This window comes from Vanessa cardui, chromosome 11 (genome assembly GCF_905220365.1).
Source record: "Vanessa cardui chromosome 11, ilVanCard2.1, whole genome shotgun sequence".
NCBI classification, from domain to species: Eukaryota; Metazoa; Arthropoda; class Insecta; order Lepidoptera; family Nymphalidae; genus Vanessa; species Vanessa cardui.
Window position 1 is genome coordinate 2,722,924 of NC_061133.1, and position 14,709 is coordinate 2,737,632.

At 33.3% G+C, this 14,709-nt stretch overlaps 1 protein-coding gene across 9 annotated transcripts in view; it reads left to right on the plus strand.

Annotated features, from left to right (window-relative positions):
• The window catches only part of LOC124533471 (rho GTPase-activating protein 21-B), a 318,636-nt gene that overhangs the window by 57,779 nt on the left and 246,148 nt on the right, over positions 1 to 14,709 (plus strand). For all 9 annotated transcript variants that reach the window (XM_047108770.1, XM_047108765.1, XM_047108766.1 and 6 more), the window contains exon 2: positions 11,137 to 11,687. In XM_047108770.1, the coding sequence (XP_046964726.1) occupies positions 11,151 to 11,687 (537 nt within the window). In that variant the 5' untranslated portion in view covers positions 11,137 to 11,150. The remainder of the gene's footprint in view (positions 1 to 11,136; positions 11,688 to 14,709) is intronic.

A 14,709-nucleotide genomic window follows, 5' to 3' on the forward strand; every position in this document is an offset into this window, starting at 1 on the left:
ATTAACAAACTTAATTTTGTTGTTAAAGTTTAATATAGTGACCATATAAAATTACACTTCACTCTCGAGGTAACTTAAACCTTTAAATTACAAAAGAATAATCAAAATCGGCTTACAAATTAAATATATTACATTAAAGAATATCCTAATAAATGGTTTAACTCTTGAATGTAATCGAAACCGAGGTCAGTAACATACGTACATAATCGTTGTATTACTAATTTAATAGTAATTATGTTTTGTTCCTACATCTGCGTTTATTTAATGCACAAATATTAACGCTTATATAAAATATGTTGTTGGTGTACCGTTAGTACTAATTAAATTACAACTAAAAATGTACAATCCAGTATCATATAACAAGATAATTGTCGTATTTACCACATGGAATAAAAAATTGTAAAATGCTTAACAAGAACGTCGTTCAACCCTTATTCTAAAGCATACAATAAATAAAATCGACATGCATTTACACACACGTACATATTATGCATGTATATTTAAAATGAACGCAACCCTTCCGATTCTCTTGTAAATCGACCCTCGTGTCAAGCCTTTGTGAGTCCTAATCACTTAATAGCGTTGTTGTGTTGGAGATGATTTGCAGACAAAGAGCTTCGGCTGCCTCTGCAATTACTAAGGTTCATTTGCAAGTTGTACAAAATTGGTTAGAAGTGAGAGAAGGGTTGTGTCTTATGAAGAAATTAGTTTAATAATTATAAATGTTGATTTGACTACAAAACTTCAAGAACCATAAGTTATGCACACATTATATATTTCAATCAACTGTTGATTTAGCTGTACTTGTAGATTATTGTACGTTAGCTGATAATTACAGAGATGACGCTACCATTACAGCAACTTAATTGACGATCATTTAACACTGACAGCCTGCAATGTATCACATTTTTACAGACAGATTGATTTCAATTTTAGTTAAGAATTAGATTGATCAGTTTCTCGTTGAACATATGATCATTGTTCTTATTATACTTATAATGAATAGTAACTGGTTTTAACTAGTTTGTTGTCTAGTAATCCAAAGTCCAAAATCTTATAATGACTACTAAAACTTATTGTTAGAGTTAGTAAATATAGATATAAATAAATTTAGGTTGCAATATTATTTATGAAACCTGTATTAATTAGGTTAGTAATTTCATTCGCTACCGTTTATGACAAAGAAATACGACTGTTATTTAAAATGATTTATCCAAAATGAAATTATATATTCGTTGGTCATCGACAGACTCGAATTGAGACGCATTCGCTCTTTAACTGTGAATCATCGAGACGAAATGACAGGCCACACAAAATAAATAAATAAATAAATAAATAAATATGAGACAACATCACATACATTACTCTGATCCCAATGTAAGTAGCTTAAGCACTTGTGTTATGGAAATCAGAAGTAACGACGGTACCACAAACACCCAGACCCAAGACAACGTAGAAAACTAATGGTAATCTACATCGACTCGACCGGGAATCGAACCCGGGACCTCAGAGTGGCGTACCCATGAAAACCGGTGTACACACCACTCGACCATGGAGGTCGTCTAAAAATACCTGTCATATGTTGTGTATTGATGCTTATGTCAACAGAGTGATATATGATATCCCAGGGATCGTTGCTAAATATGAATATCTACAATATCTCGTCAAAATACTTTAAGTGCAAAGTATATATTTTAAAAATTTTAGAGGTACTTTAAAAGTCTTAGACTTATGAAAAGCTGTAAGTTTATATATACATCGTTTTATAGTAAAAAATAAAAACTGCTGTTACCTACTTTTAAGATACAATGCATTCAAAATTAGCTTTCGATGATTCAGTTTCATAATCTATTCTAATTCCGCCGTTCGTGATTTTTGTTTCTTCATGATAAGTGTGACTCACATTTCGAACTATACAATGCTTTAAGCGCTGTCGTTCCATAAATAACGATTTTCACATATTCAAAAAGTTATGACATAATAAATTATTTTTACTTATCAATAGCGTGAATTAAAACTGGCTTTGAAATAAATGCCAAACTTGCAAATTATCATCGGTCGTGACTCGACTTTAAGCAATCATTTGAAACGCAACGCTCATCAAATGCCTCAGTGGATTGAGCTAGCGGCTAGTGCTGTTTAGCAATGGTGCCAATGGCGCTGATAATGGGGTACTATTGCAAAATCACCAATCCAACAAACGTGCACAAACAATTTATTTGGTAACTAAGACCATGCTTAGGTTTCACTATAACAATTATTAAAGTCGGACTAGCTTTTATATATTTTCTAATACTTATCTAACTTTGTATTTAATTAATTTAATAAATCGAATAAATGTCCCATTGAGTTTTATTACAAGCTAAGTGCAAGCAGTTCTCAAATCAGCAACACCTTTATTCGTGCCTTAAATACAAATCAAAGAAAGACGTGACCGGCATCAGAGTGCAGCGGATTTGAATAAATAAATCACGTCTGTTTCATCCCGACTCATTTGTTAGCACTCGAGAGAAAGGCGTTCGATTCCTCGCCTCCGACGCAATCATAAACCGAATCTAGCTTTTACTGCCTCAATGGCTACAACGTGTATATTGCCGACTGGTCAGAAATGCAACGAGCGATACGCAGCTGCAACTTGAAGGGCGAATTTCATACAACCTTAATATCTTTAATCAACTTCCTTTCAACTAAGAAGAGGAACGTTTTATTTTTACCTCCCAGAGAAAGCGTATTGTGTTAAGGTGAGGTATTTCGTTTCCGGTTCAAGCTCGTGCTTGTTCCTATCTTGGAAGCCATCGGTTGACGGCGATACTATCTGCACGGTATTCACACCATCTCGCTGATCCGAAAGATGCTCTTCGTGACCGGATAAGTCTATTCCATTTATCTCTTGCTGATAGATTTATGGATATAAGCCCCTCATTAATTTGAACCAATTAGAAGCTGTTATTAACGTTTTAGCGAGATTGATAATTTATTACAGCGAAATTTATGTGAGGCTGTACTATGTTAACTGTTTTAAAGGCACTAATATTATCTCGCTGTCTATCATTACTACACAGCTGCTTTATTAAGATAGATATCAAACACCTGAATATTTATCTTTAAGTAACGAGTTTTCTGAGAGCGAAACGAATAACATTATTTACTAAATCTAATTTGCATATCCAATTTTTTTAATCCTCATATCAATCAACGCGTAAAGAGATAGTATTTGCTTCAACAAAGTTATAGTATCATGTCACATATTATCTACATCAAAACTCGTGATGTTACGTTTTGTAATCGAAAAGGTCATCTAGATCAGGCAGCAAAGTCGTTAACGCTACCGTTAAACTGCTCGATCACACTGCCGCATAAAACATTTGTCCCTTATAGTTCTTTAAGTCGCAAGCTACGGAATTTGGAACGACAATCCTACTTTTAAAATAAATAACTACAACATTATATTTCCTTGGTACTAAATTTAATAACTAAACCTCAAAACTATTAATGCACTATTTCTTGCGGCGTCATTCACGTTAAAAGTACTCTGCTGAACTTTAACACCCCATTGGTTCGCAACCTTCTTAAAAGGTCACGTTGCAAATATAAGTACCAAAAAATCTGTCTATTGATATTGAGATATAAGTTTCTTGTATTTATGATATACCTCTGTCATTGGATATGGAATTTAAATGGCAACTAATTATAAAAGCATATTTATTTGCAAGTGATTACAGTGCAACTAAAACGCTATCTATTCTATTATAATATAAAATAAAGTCCCCCGCACGCGATACACTCAAAAATTACCAAACACATTTTTTATACTGTATTCACTTGTGGACGAAGTGATTCACGAGGAAGGTTAAAGTTTATAATTCATCAAGATTTCGTGTAAATTGGCTGAAATATGATGATAAATGGTGCAGTTGTCGGAAAAATTATTCCGACCAATAGAGCTTTATTACATTGGTAGGTTTTATTATTGTTAGTTTTCTAAATAAGGCTAATATTATAATATTTAAAAAAGGTTGTATTCAATAAAACTGTTTTTAATATTATATTATGTAATATAATAATGTATCTTGTATAAATAAAAAAATGATTGAATACCCAAGTCTTCAATCTAAGTCAGTGACAAATACCAAGATCAATTTTATAGTTTGTTACTTACTAAGCTGACTTAAATATAGATGTAAATATTATTATGATCTATTTCCAACAGCAAATGTCATTTGTCTGTCAGTGGGGTATTAATATTTTGCCTCCAAAAGCAATCACAAGTTTGGCACGCGAAAGCAGAGTACGTGCCTACAGTACTTTGAGTAAGATGATAGGTATTAATGGTGGATCTTACATTAAGATAAGAGCTTAAGATAGAATTTATTTAAGTAATTAATAATTATATGTTTAAAATAGAACTTTAACATGATTTAACATGAAAGGATTCATTCAGTTAATTAAAAAAGGAATTGATCCAACACCTATACTAATATTATAAACGCAAAAATAACTCTGTCGAGGTCGGTCTGAATATCTGTTACGCTGTTACGGTGAAACCTCTATAGAGATTTTGATGAAATTTTGTATAAAGCAAGTTTAAAGCTTTTTATACATAACACAAGAGAACTAGTTACTTCAACAATGTATTCATTTGGGAACGTTATATAAGACAAGTAGTATTTATACGCGTAATCAATCGTATGATATCGTGCTTAAAGTAAATCGTAATTAATTTGAAAAGCATATAATAGCGCGTTTAACATAATATATCTTAAAACTGCGTAAACTGTTATCGTAACATTACAATATTACGTTATTTCCGTCTTGACGTGCTGACTATATGTTGTTAAAAAGTAACAAGATCAATACCCGACATCTTGGATGTATGCGTCTCAGATGAATTTTTCAACTTGAATCTTGATAATCTTGCAAAGCTATCCCATTGCACTTTAATAAAAGAAACAATGCAGTGTTTTTTTTTTAAGTTAAATAATATTTTATACAGGTATGTTATTGTGAAACACTGGCGACAAGAGGTCGCGACATCTGTCGCAAGTATGCAGTTTAATATTCGCAGTGTGATCGACCTAGGGTGACCAGATTTTTTAGGGATTTCACTCGACAACATTGAAAATTAAAAACGTGGAGCAGTGGTATGTGTATACCACTGTTGATGCGTGAAAGCAGGTGTGTACCTCCTTTCACGCATCAACTACATAGCATGTCGATTCAAGATTTGCTAAGAATAGATTGCAGACGGACTTCCCAAAGACAAACCAAATTAAAACTTCCATCTAGGTTGAGATTACCCATTATCTCAGTTCCTGTAGTAAAATGTAATTCTAAAAGATGCACACATGAATCCTTGAGAGGTGCATTATATATGAAAAATCTAATAGAGATTGTTGTTATTTTATTTTAAAAGTCCATTCCTTGAAGTTTTAAATAATTGGACACCCCAGATCCACATAACTGTTGCGCCTGCGCCGAAGCGACACGGCTGCTTATCCAACCATCGTTTTCACTGGGGAAATTGTGCGTGCGACATGTAAATAAATAAACATGCATTTGTCACTTTACATAACTTGCAAGATATTAACAAAAAAATACATTTATAACTAATTACCACTACATTTATAACTAGTTACGACCAATTGCAATTTATTTTTAATGATATGGTAGCATTCAGCTAGAAAAAAAAATATTTAGACTTGGATTATTCGTTCCGAAAATTAAGCTCTACATACAAAATAACCTCTCACCTCTTTATAATATTAGTATAGATGATATTATAATATTGATTAAGATAATGCTTTTGCACTCACGAAATGGTAAATCTTATTAATAAATTAGACGTCGGTGGATACGTTATATTGCAGTCATGGGCCATCTAACCGGGCATGGGCCGGGTGAATGATGGCAACTGAATTATTAAACTGTAGTTATACTCCAGAATTTAATCTGCTTATTATTAATAACACAATGACATTCAAACATGTTTAAAAGTACTTTCCCAAACATTGGTATGCTGTTTGGTGCAATTTTCTATTAAAATAGTTTGATTTGTTAAATTTAGTAAATATTGGTTTATTTAATATTGTGTCACAGAAATTACACGATCGTTTTCGATTATATTTATGTGTATAAATTATAACATAAAGATAAATTAAAGGTAAATATTTTGTTAGTAACAAAAAAAAATTACAACAAAACAAAATTAAAATATATAATATACCACGTATTTCGAATCACATCACGAAACTAGTCACGTGCGTTCCAATAATTTTATTTTCTCGTTAAGTATAACATTGTGAATATTCGTCGCGAATATAAATTTAAAATATTCACCTCGGTGTCATGATATGCACCCCACGTACCCTCCGGGGTGGTCGGGCGACCCTCGCTAATGCTACGGCTTACGTGATAATTACCTGTGACGTGCATACAGATGACAACAAACTGGTTAGATGTTTCTTATAGACTAAATAATAATATTCTGCAATAGAATTATGCAAAATTTTAATATGAAACGCAAACGAGTGCGTTTGTATTTTGTAAGCGTTATTTGTAATTATATTTCGTAATCATTTATTGAATTGAAGTAAAATTTACCCAAGTTAAAACTTTTACTACTCTGTAGATACGAGGTCATCAGTTATACTAAACTTTCGATTTAATGTCAAAAATATACATACACATAGTGATGATGATAAATGGTACACAAGTACGGAGACAACGTCCGCGGAAATCTGTTTTCTTAAATTAGTAGTAGCGTATGTCCTGTTCGAAGACGAATCTACTTTTAAACAAAAATATTTTCAAATTTTTTACACATTTCTTTTTGAAAAAACGTTACAATATAAAACTTTTTTTTTTTTTAATTTGTGAACCCAGAATCGAATCCGACCGATTCGAACGACTATATGTAACTTTTAATAATATCCAAACGGTAAAATAACGTTTTCTGTTTTTTTAAACACATTTATTTTAATATTTAGCAAGACAGTGTCAGGCATAAACAAATCATTCCAATCTCATTGGGCACAGAATGCGATATTTCAACCCCTTTTCGTTTTAATCTCATTAAAATGCACAATCTGCGATCACATTGATCTTTCCTGTTTCTTATCTCGAGAGACCGTCGTAATGACAACATTAGTTTTAATTTAATTCCTCGGAACGAATTGTTTATTCGGGTATTATCTGTCTCATTACGGATACATTTCTTTATCGAAATATCGTTTTTGAATACAAAACTCTCTCATTTACAAACAGTGGTAACTATCACCGGTTTAGTGTACACGTTTATTTCGGTGTGTGTGATACGGTTCCTCGAAAATAGCTGATTTTATGCACCAGTATTTCAAGGAATGATTTATATGTGCAGTATGTGGTAATCGATGCAACCGTTTCTGACCAGATCTTAATAGCTAATGTAGATACAATATTCAGTTTAATTATAACAGTTTATAAAATTCGATTTCGCAAAGTTGTTTTTTTTTTCAAACCTTCAAAAATCGATTCTGGTAATCGATCGAAGAATCGATTGAATGAATTGGTTTGTTTTTATGTTAATTTGTGAACATTTATTCATATTAACACTAAATTTTAACTTATTACATCTGATGAATATGATGTATAACGTTTTCCTTGAAGGTCTCTACAATTTACTAACATTTATAATTATTAATATAATAACATGTTTATTATATAAACTATATAGTGTGGATTCACAAAATACGTAATTTGTATTTGAATGGTTTGCATGGAACTAACATTACGGTCAATCTAAGTTGTCCGCTTTGAAGGCTCTTCAAGACGTTCGCGTACAATAAACCGTACAAAAATAAACGATAATCGACTATTTACTTGATTGTAACACGTAATACATATATTTTCATCTCTAGCGTAAGTTATTGCTCATATGTTTTTTGCTAAAAACTATAGAGCAATATAAAATCTGCTCAGTAATACGTAACTAATTCTGATCCAACTCGAATATCCCATATTCTAATATAAGTTATGTAAAATATCCTCTGGGTAGATTGTATAACTTTTATTTATATACCCAAGCTATTCCTGTCAGCCGATATGCGGTGAACACAATACCGGTAGTGAAATTGATATAAAAACCAATCTCGTTGCAAGAAGGAAATGAGAGAATATTCCCTCGCAATTACCCTCGCACATACCGACGTAGATATAGAGTCTAAAGGAAAATTGCTTCTGCAGGCTATCATCACAAAGGAGCGAGTAGCGTGGGGCAAGACACGCGACCCCACGACGCAACTAATTCGACGAAAACAGTTTTTATTACGACATAATAAGGTGTTATTTGCTGAATCAAATGAAAATTCTTAAATAATACCGTTTGCGCGCATGCGTTTATTTTGGAGGGAAAAGTGTAAGTCGTATCACCATAGCGACGAACAATCGGTACAATGCGTTCTAATTTTCGTGCAAGTGCAGTGCTTTACAATTATCGGCGTGCTGTGTAAATTACTCGCGCTTATCGACAAATAAATTGTTGGTTACACGCATTTACCGTCAGTAAACACGGTTCGTAGCAAAATATACGATAAATAAAGGCTTTGTTTAAAGTGTTTATTGGACTGAATCTGATCTTGTGAGGCCTGTTTGTGTGCATTTGCCTTCATTGTCGGGTCTGTTACCTGTGTATGGGAGTTACAAAGTGCATTGTTGTAATGGCGGCCAACTAAGATTAGGTTTGAACGACCTTGTGTCACGTAACTCACTAACTCACCTTTGCAGGATTGGTAATTTCATACATTAAAGTCTGTTTTCAGTTGAACAGCATACATTAACGTGTCTTCATTGCTATTGTTTTGTATACATTTATACTATTTTTAATGTTACGTTAAAAGTTAATGGTTCTTACTCGAATTTTGCCTTCATTAAATATTCAATATACAAAATAAATGACGTCGCACTGCTTTTTAATAAATAATATCCAAAAGATACATGTAAGGTTTTTATACGCACATTTTTTTCCTCATACTGTTAGTAGGTAGAAATCGAAATTAAGAAAAATATTTTTTTTTCTAATCCTTGACCTCGCCGAACCGAGATAAGGCGGACATGTCCCGGACGCATTTAATTAACACATAATTGATTCCACGTCTATTCTAGCCGACCCCGATAAACCGGCCCAGGCTGGCCCAAAGAAACCGGCTAAATTGAGGTAGGCGTACCTGCTTGTCTATTGTATCCGACAATTAGACCTTTTAATTTGTTTGCGTAATTCATACCACCGCCGAGTTCAGTTAACCTAAACAAATTAAAATATTTTAATTAATTTTATTTGTTGAATGGAAAATGTTTAATGCAACTACATGAAATCACGGAACTCTATCAACTGAGTTCGCAGAAGTGCAAGTAAAATGTTTTATAATTTTAATGATGTTGTTATAGAGGTAACGGAACAAGCACTGTGATAATGTTAATGTGACTTTCTTTTATATAAAATAAATAAATTAATTGGCTAAACAGCTGAGCAAATATTGCTTTTCAAATCAAATTATAATAACGAATAAAGATCGTATTTCTTTAATATCAATAGATGGCGCTTCTCACTATGGAATTTTTTTACGAAAAAATGAATTTGTTTTTGGAATTACTTTTTATTTCAAATTGTATCGCATTGTAAGTATAACAACTCGTTAGAAAACACACATTTTAATCGAATTCATCACTTTAAATATTTTGAACTAGTCATTCTTAGTTCGATTTTGTAACGATCAGTGCCGCAAAATACGTTTTGAATTACTTTTGCCTCTTGAAATATACCTATCAAAGACTTTCCTGGAATATGAGAAACCTTAAAATGACTTTAATAATGGGAGTTGAATATGAAAATATTTCTTAAACGGAAAGTGATAGTAGACGTCGCGTCGCCGCAAAAGCGCCCTCTACGCAAACGAGAAAATGCTCTGCGACTACCGAGTTCCGCAATATGCTCATAGATGGCGCTGAATATAACAATAACACTTTTTTATTATTTAATTCAGCGTTATGTCTGTATATGAACATATTATTATAATTATTTAAATATAAACAACATTAATGCTAATAAAAATGTAAAATTATATAATATCATTAATTTTAAACTATATCATTAAATTTCACTTCTCTAAATGCATATTGAAATTAATGATTCGTGACTCAAAAAAATAAAAATATATTCGTTTTTGTCGTGACACGCTGGTATAATAACCACATATCCTACGCATATAATTATATTGTGGGATAGTGTGATATATCGTTGTTTTATTGCTTCGAGTTCTTGTCAATAGGGACCCTAGCTTTTATTAGAGATCCTTATAAATGTTATTTTTAAAAATTTACTTTTAGTAATAGTTATTGAAACTTCACAATCAGAGAGAAGATTGATCGCGAAAATGAACTTAGCGCTTATTAAAGACTTACAGTCTATTTTTATCTTGATTAACTGGTAATTAAAATGGAAGACATTGATTTATCTGGTTAAAATTAAATGTCATCGTAGATACCTAATAATAAAGGAAATTATTCTGAAACTGTAATGACTTTATTTATTTTTCTTTGGTGGAATCTAAATTTAATAGATTACTAGGAGGATACTTTTAATATTCTATTGCCGTTTTGTATATACCGAACCCTTATAGCATTTATAAATTCAAACTTGTCTCGGTGTAATTTTGTTTTTTGTATATTATATCTTTATTATATAATTTGGACGCAAGATCAAATGTTATGATTGATGTGCCGGGTTTGGGGATGTGATATTAATATTATTACAGAGCAATGGTTATGGTAATGAACTACAATCATGTTCTTTGTTGTTGCGAGATTTCATTTCAAATAAAAATTACGCTAGAAAATAAAGCTGACGGTGATTAATTATTATATATAATAAATTATAAATGTACTTAGAGAAATTAAAAAATCATCTGAAATACTTGAAACTCAAAACAGCTAACATTATTTTTAATGCCAAATGCCAAAATTGGAAATATTCCAAAATTATATTGATTTGATAATCAAAACTATATGTATTAGTTCTATGACTCCTTTGATTTGAAAGCAACTTAAAATCATTTTGTTAAGCAAAAAATATCAAATTACAAATTGTTTTTTTTTTGTTCACAGATTGGCGCGCACCGATGACGGACGAATCGGAGGCGGGTCGGCGGGCGCGCGCTCCGCCGGCGCCGCCGCCGCGCCCGAGCGTGCGCCCCGAGCCGCGCCCGCGCACCCTACCACCCGCGCCGCGGCTTATCCGTCCCTCAGAACATCTAGCGATGGTAGAGCAGGCACGGGAACGGCGACCGCCTCCACTCGTACCCTCGGTTACGGTGGTTCAAGGGCCCTCGATGTTTCAGGGCCCCAAAATGGTGCATAGTCAAACTATGATGCAAGGTCCGTCAATGGTGCAAGCTCCTTCAATGGTGCAAGGTCCTTCAATGGTGCAAGGGCCATCAAAGGTGCAAGGGCCGGCAAAGGTGCAAGGCGGTCCAACATTACAGGGGCCACCAGTAGTGCAAACAATGCAGCCAAAGATGCAAGGGCATGTAGGGTCAGGACCGAGACCGCCACCCCCGCCTTCGGTGCCGCGACCATATGCGCCGCCACCCACGCGCATGCCGGCGCCGCTGTCCCACCCCGTGACGAGGTTGCCGCAGCAAAGGAGAGATATTCAGGTAAAGCAAAATTAAATACCTAATACCGAACAATAAAGTCAAATATCTAAATATGATCATGATATAATAATAAGGTTTTTGTTCAAATTAATATTTTCGAAACGACTTGTGGATCTTACGAATGAAAACAAAAACTTGTTTTTCTGGAGTTCTGTAGGGGATTAACGGTGAGACGAGCGTGATAAGAAGCTCAACGCGACGGAATGATGAAACTTTTTACTGCAAACCGCATTGTTCAGACAGCTACAAGATTTAACAGCACGCGTAACTCAGGAGCCGGTTCGATTAGTAACGGAATACCATTGTGAGAATGAAAGACTCGGACAATAATAAAGATTTAAAACGTTCGAAAGTTAATTTATATTCAGATAAACGTTGTAAATTAGTCTTAGTGGTATTATATTCGCGAACACATTTGAAAGTGACGAGTTCATTAAGACTTTTTCAATTTATTCGGACATTGTTCGGTGTTATATAAATCTTTAATTTATCGACTTTTTGACATATACCGATAAAATTAATTAACAATTAAATTGATAAAATTCTAATCTAACTTTTTATTGTTTGAATACCTATATCATATTAATAATAACGATAAAACAATAATTGGAAATATTTTTGCGTTATGAATCCAAGATGGTTATGCCATTCATTATTTATTTATAATTAAAAATACTCTCTACAATATTTTTTAAATTAGGAAAACGAAATTTGTACAAAAATGAGAAGATATCTCTGGATGTCTGATACCTATCGATTTTGACGACGAAAATAAATTATTTCGTGCACTTGTTTTATGTATAGGTACCTTCATATATGTATACAATGTGCAAAAATATTTTTCCAGTTATACATACATATTTTTCCACTTCCAAAAAAACTTGAGAAAATGAAAAATTATGATTTTAAAATGAAAAGAGACAAATTATGTGCAAGAAATAAATAGTCTCAGCAATGTGTGGTTACATGATCCTGTTTTCTTACTGTTTTTCATAATAGAAGATCAGTCTATATTGAACAAGAATGCCCCATCTGTCATCGTTCTAAAACCAAACACGTTTTGGCCGTATTTGCTTAAACAACTACGTGGGTGACACTTTCCTTGCCAAAGCCCGAGTATGCTAATGATTATATTTATCAGAACGATGATACGGCATTATTCATACAATCATACATCAGTAGGGAAGCGATAGCGATCTGAGTCAGCCATAAACAATGGAATTGTGAATATATTGTTTGTGGCGCCACGGAAAAGATATGTTGGATCTCGTGTTACGTAGTCAATAGTCTTTTGCGAAACCGCAATACTTCCAGAATTAAATTAGCGGTTTTGAAATAAGGTAATGCTTTGTCAAGCAAGCTTTGTCTTGATGTGATGTAGGATACAGGAAAAGTTTAAGAATTGTGGTCGAAACTAAAGGTATTATCAACAACAAATGCATTTGCCACTTATGACTTTATTCATTCTCCTCAAATGTCTTTAGATGTGATTCTATACACGCAATGAAAGTATAATTTATTTTAATTATCGTACTAATTTTTCAATTCCTAATGACCCCGTTTCAAGCTCACTAAAGTTACGCTGCGACCAGACAGGGCGGAGCATAACCTTGGCCTAATAAATACATACATCATTTGTCGTAATCTTACAGGACATTAAGACACATTTAGGTATCTATCTATATAATATAAATATGATAATAATTTAAAATAAAAAAAATAAAACAGCAAATATCCCTTATGCGAATGTGTATCGTTATCTTTTATAAACTATTCGAACAGATAAAGATATATTTTGTCTTTATATAATTATTTTAGCGGTTATTTAGGTTAACAACGATTCTTCTCTCTTTTTGCTATGCGATTTGATATTCGAAAAAACAACACAAATTGCTTAATCACTTTCTAAACAACATTTATAGGTAAAGCCGTTAAAATTTTAAATAACGTGCGAAATTTATAGACGGGATAAACGAAAACCGGTCGCTTAACAAGAAAAGGGCAGATCAGTTGGATTTCTTCGAATACGATCCGCTAGATAAGTCGGTCAAATGTCGTGTTGTTGGTAGCTCGACGGCTATCTCAGATCTGACAGCTTACATCTCGAAGCGAAACGGCTGCGCTTACGCCGATTGATAGCTGCAATTGTTTAAACAGAAAAACTGCTTGAGAAATTTCTCGACCGCCTTGAAAACGTATTAATTTCACGACTCTAAAATGCCACTGCACATTTAAAATTGTCTGAACGAAAAGTGGAAATACGTGCGTGAAATCGCGATGACAGTTTCAAATGACACGTGAAAATGTCGTATACATTATTATGGATGATGGAAAGCGAATATATATTTCGCAGCGCTAATGAATGTCCCATGCGTTAAAGTAAAGACTGATCGATTTAATTTTCCACGTCATTGATTATAGTGATATTCAATTTAGTACACTGCATGTTCCACATAAAGATCCCTAATGATCTGCTCCACTTCTTCTTTATTGAGCATCGGATTGGCTCGCTAACAGCTCGGAGTGCGACGTGCAAACCGCTTTTATATGAAAGAGACCGTTTGTCTTGCTTTTATTGCTATACAATTGTTCGTCGGATGCTAAATGGCGTTCCGATACAAGAAGCTGTAACGGTAGTTGAGGCATGTGGAGTTTTGTTGGTGCTCGTATTGTTATCTTTTAGAACGATGGAGAAATTTATAAACGTTCCCTATCTTAGATATGCTTAGTATTTATGATGTATTCTATCTTTGCCTATAAATACATTTGAATATGGTGAACATTAATAGATAAGGCTTTCATTACACAACGATGAATGAATGTTAGAATAAATGCAATGATAATTATCGTGGAGTTTGCATTCCTCGATTTCCATACAAGATATAGACACACACATACATACATTTGGCTGTGTGATATTGGTTGTGTATTTCAATTCATTCAAATTTTCAAGACTAACGTTGTTTCTATTCGTGTACAATGTTGGGTACGAACCGTGAGTAGTTTTACGTTACATTTAATT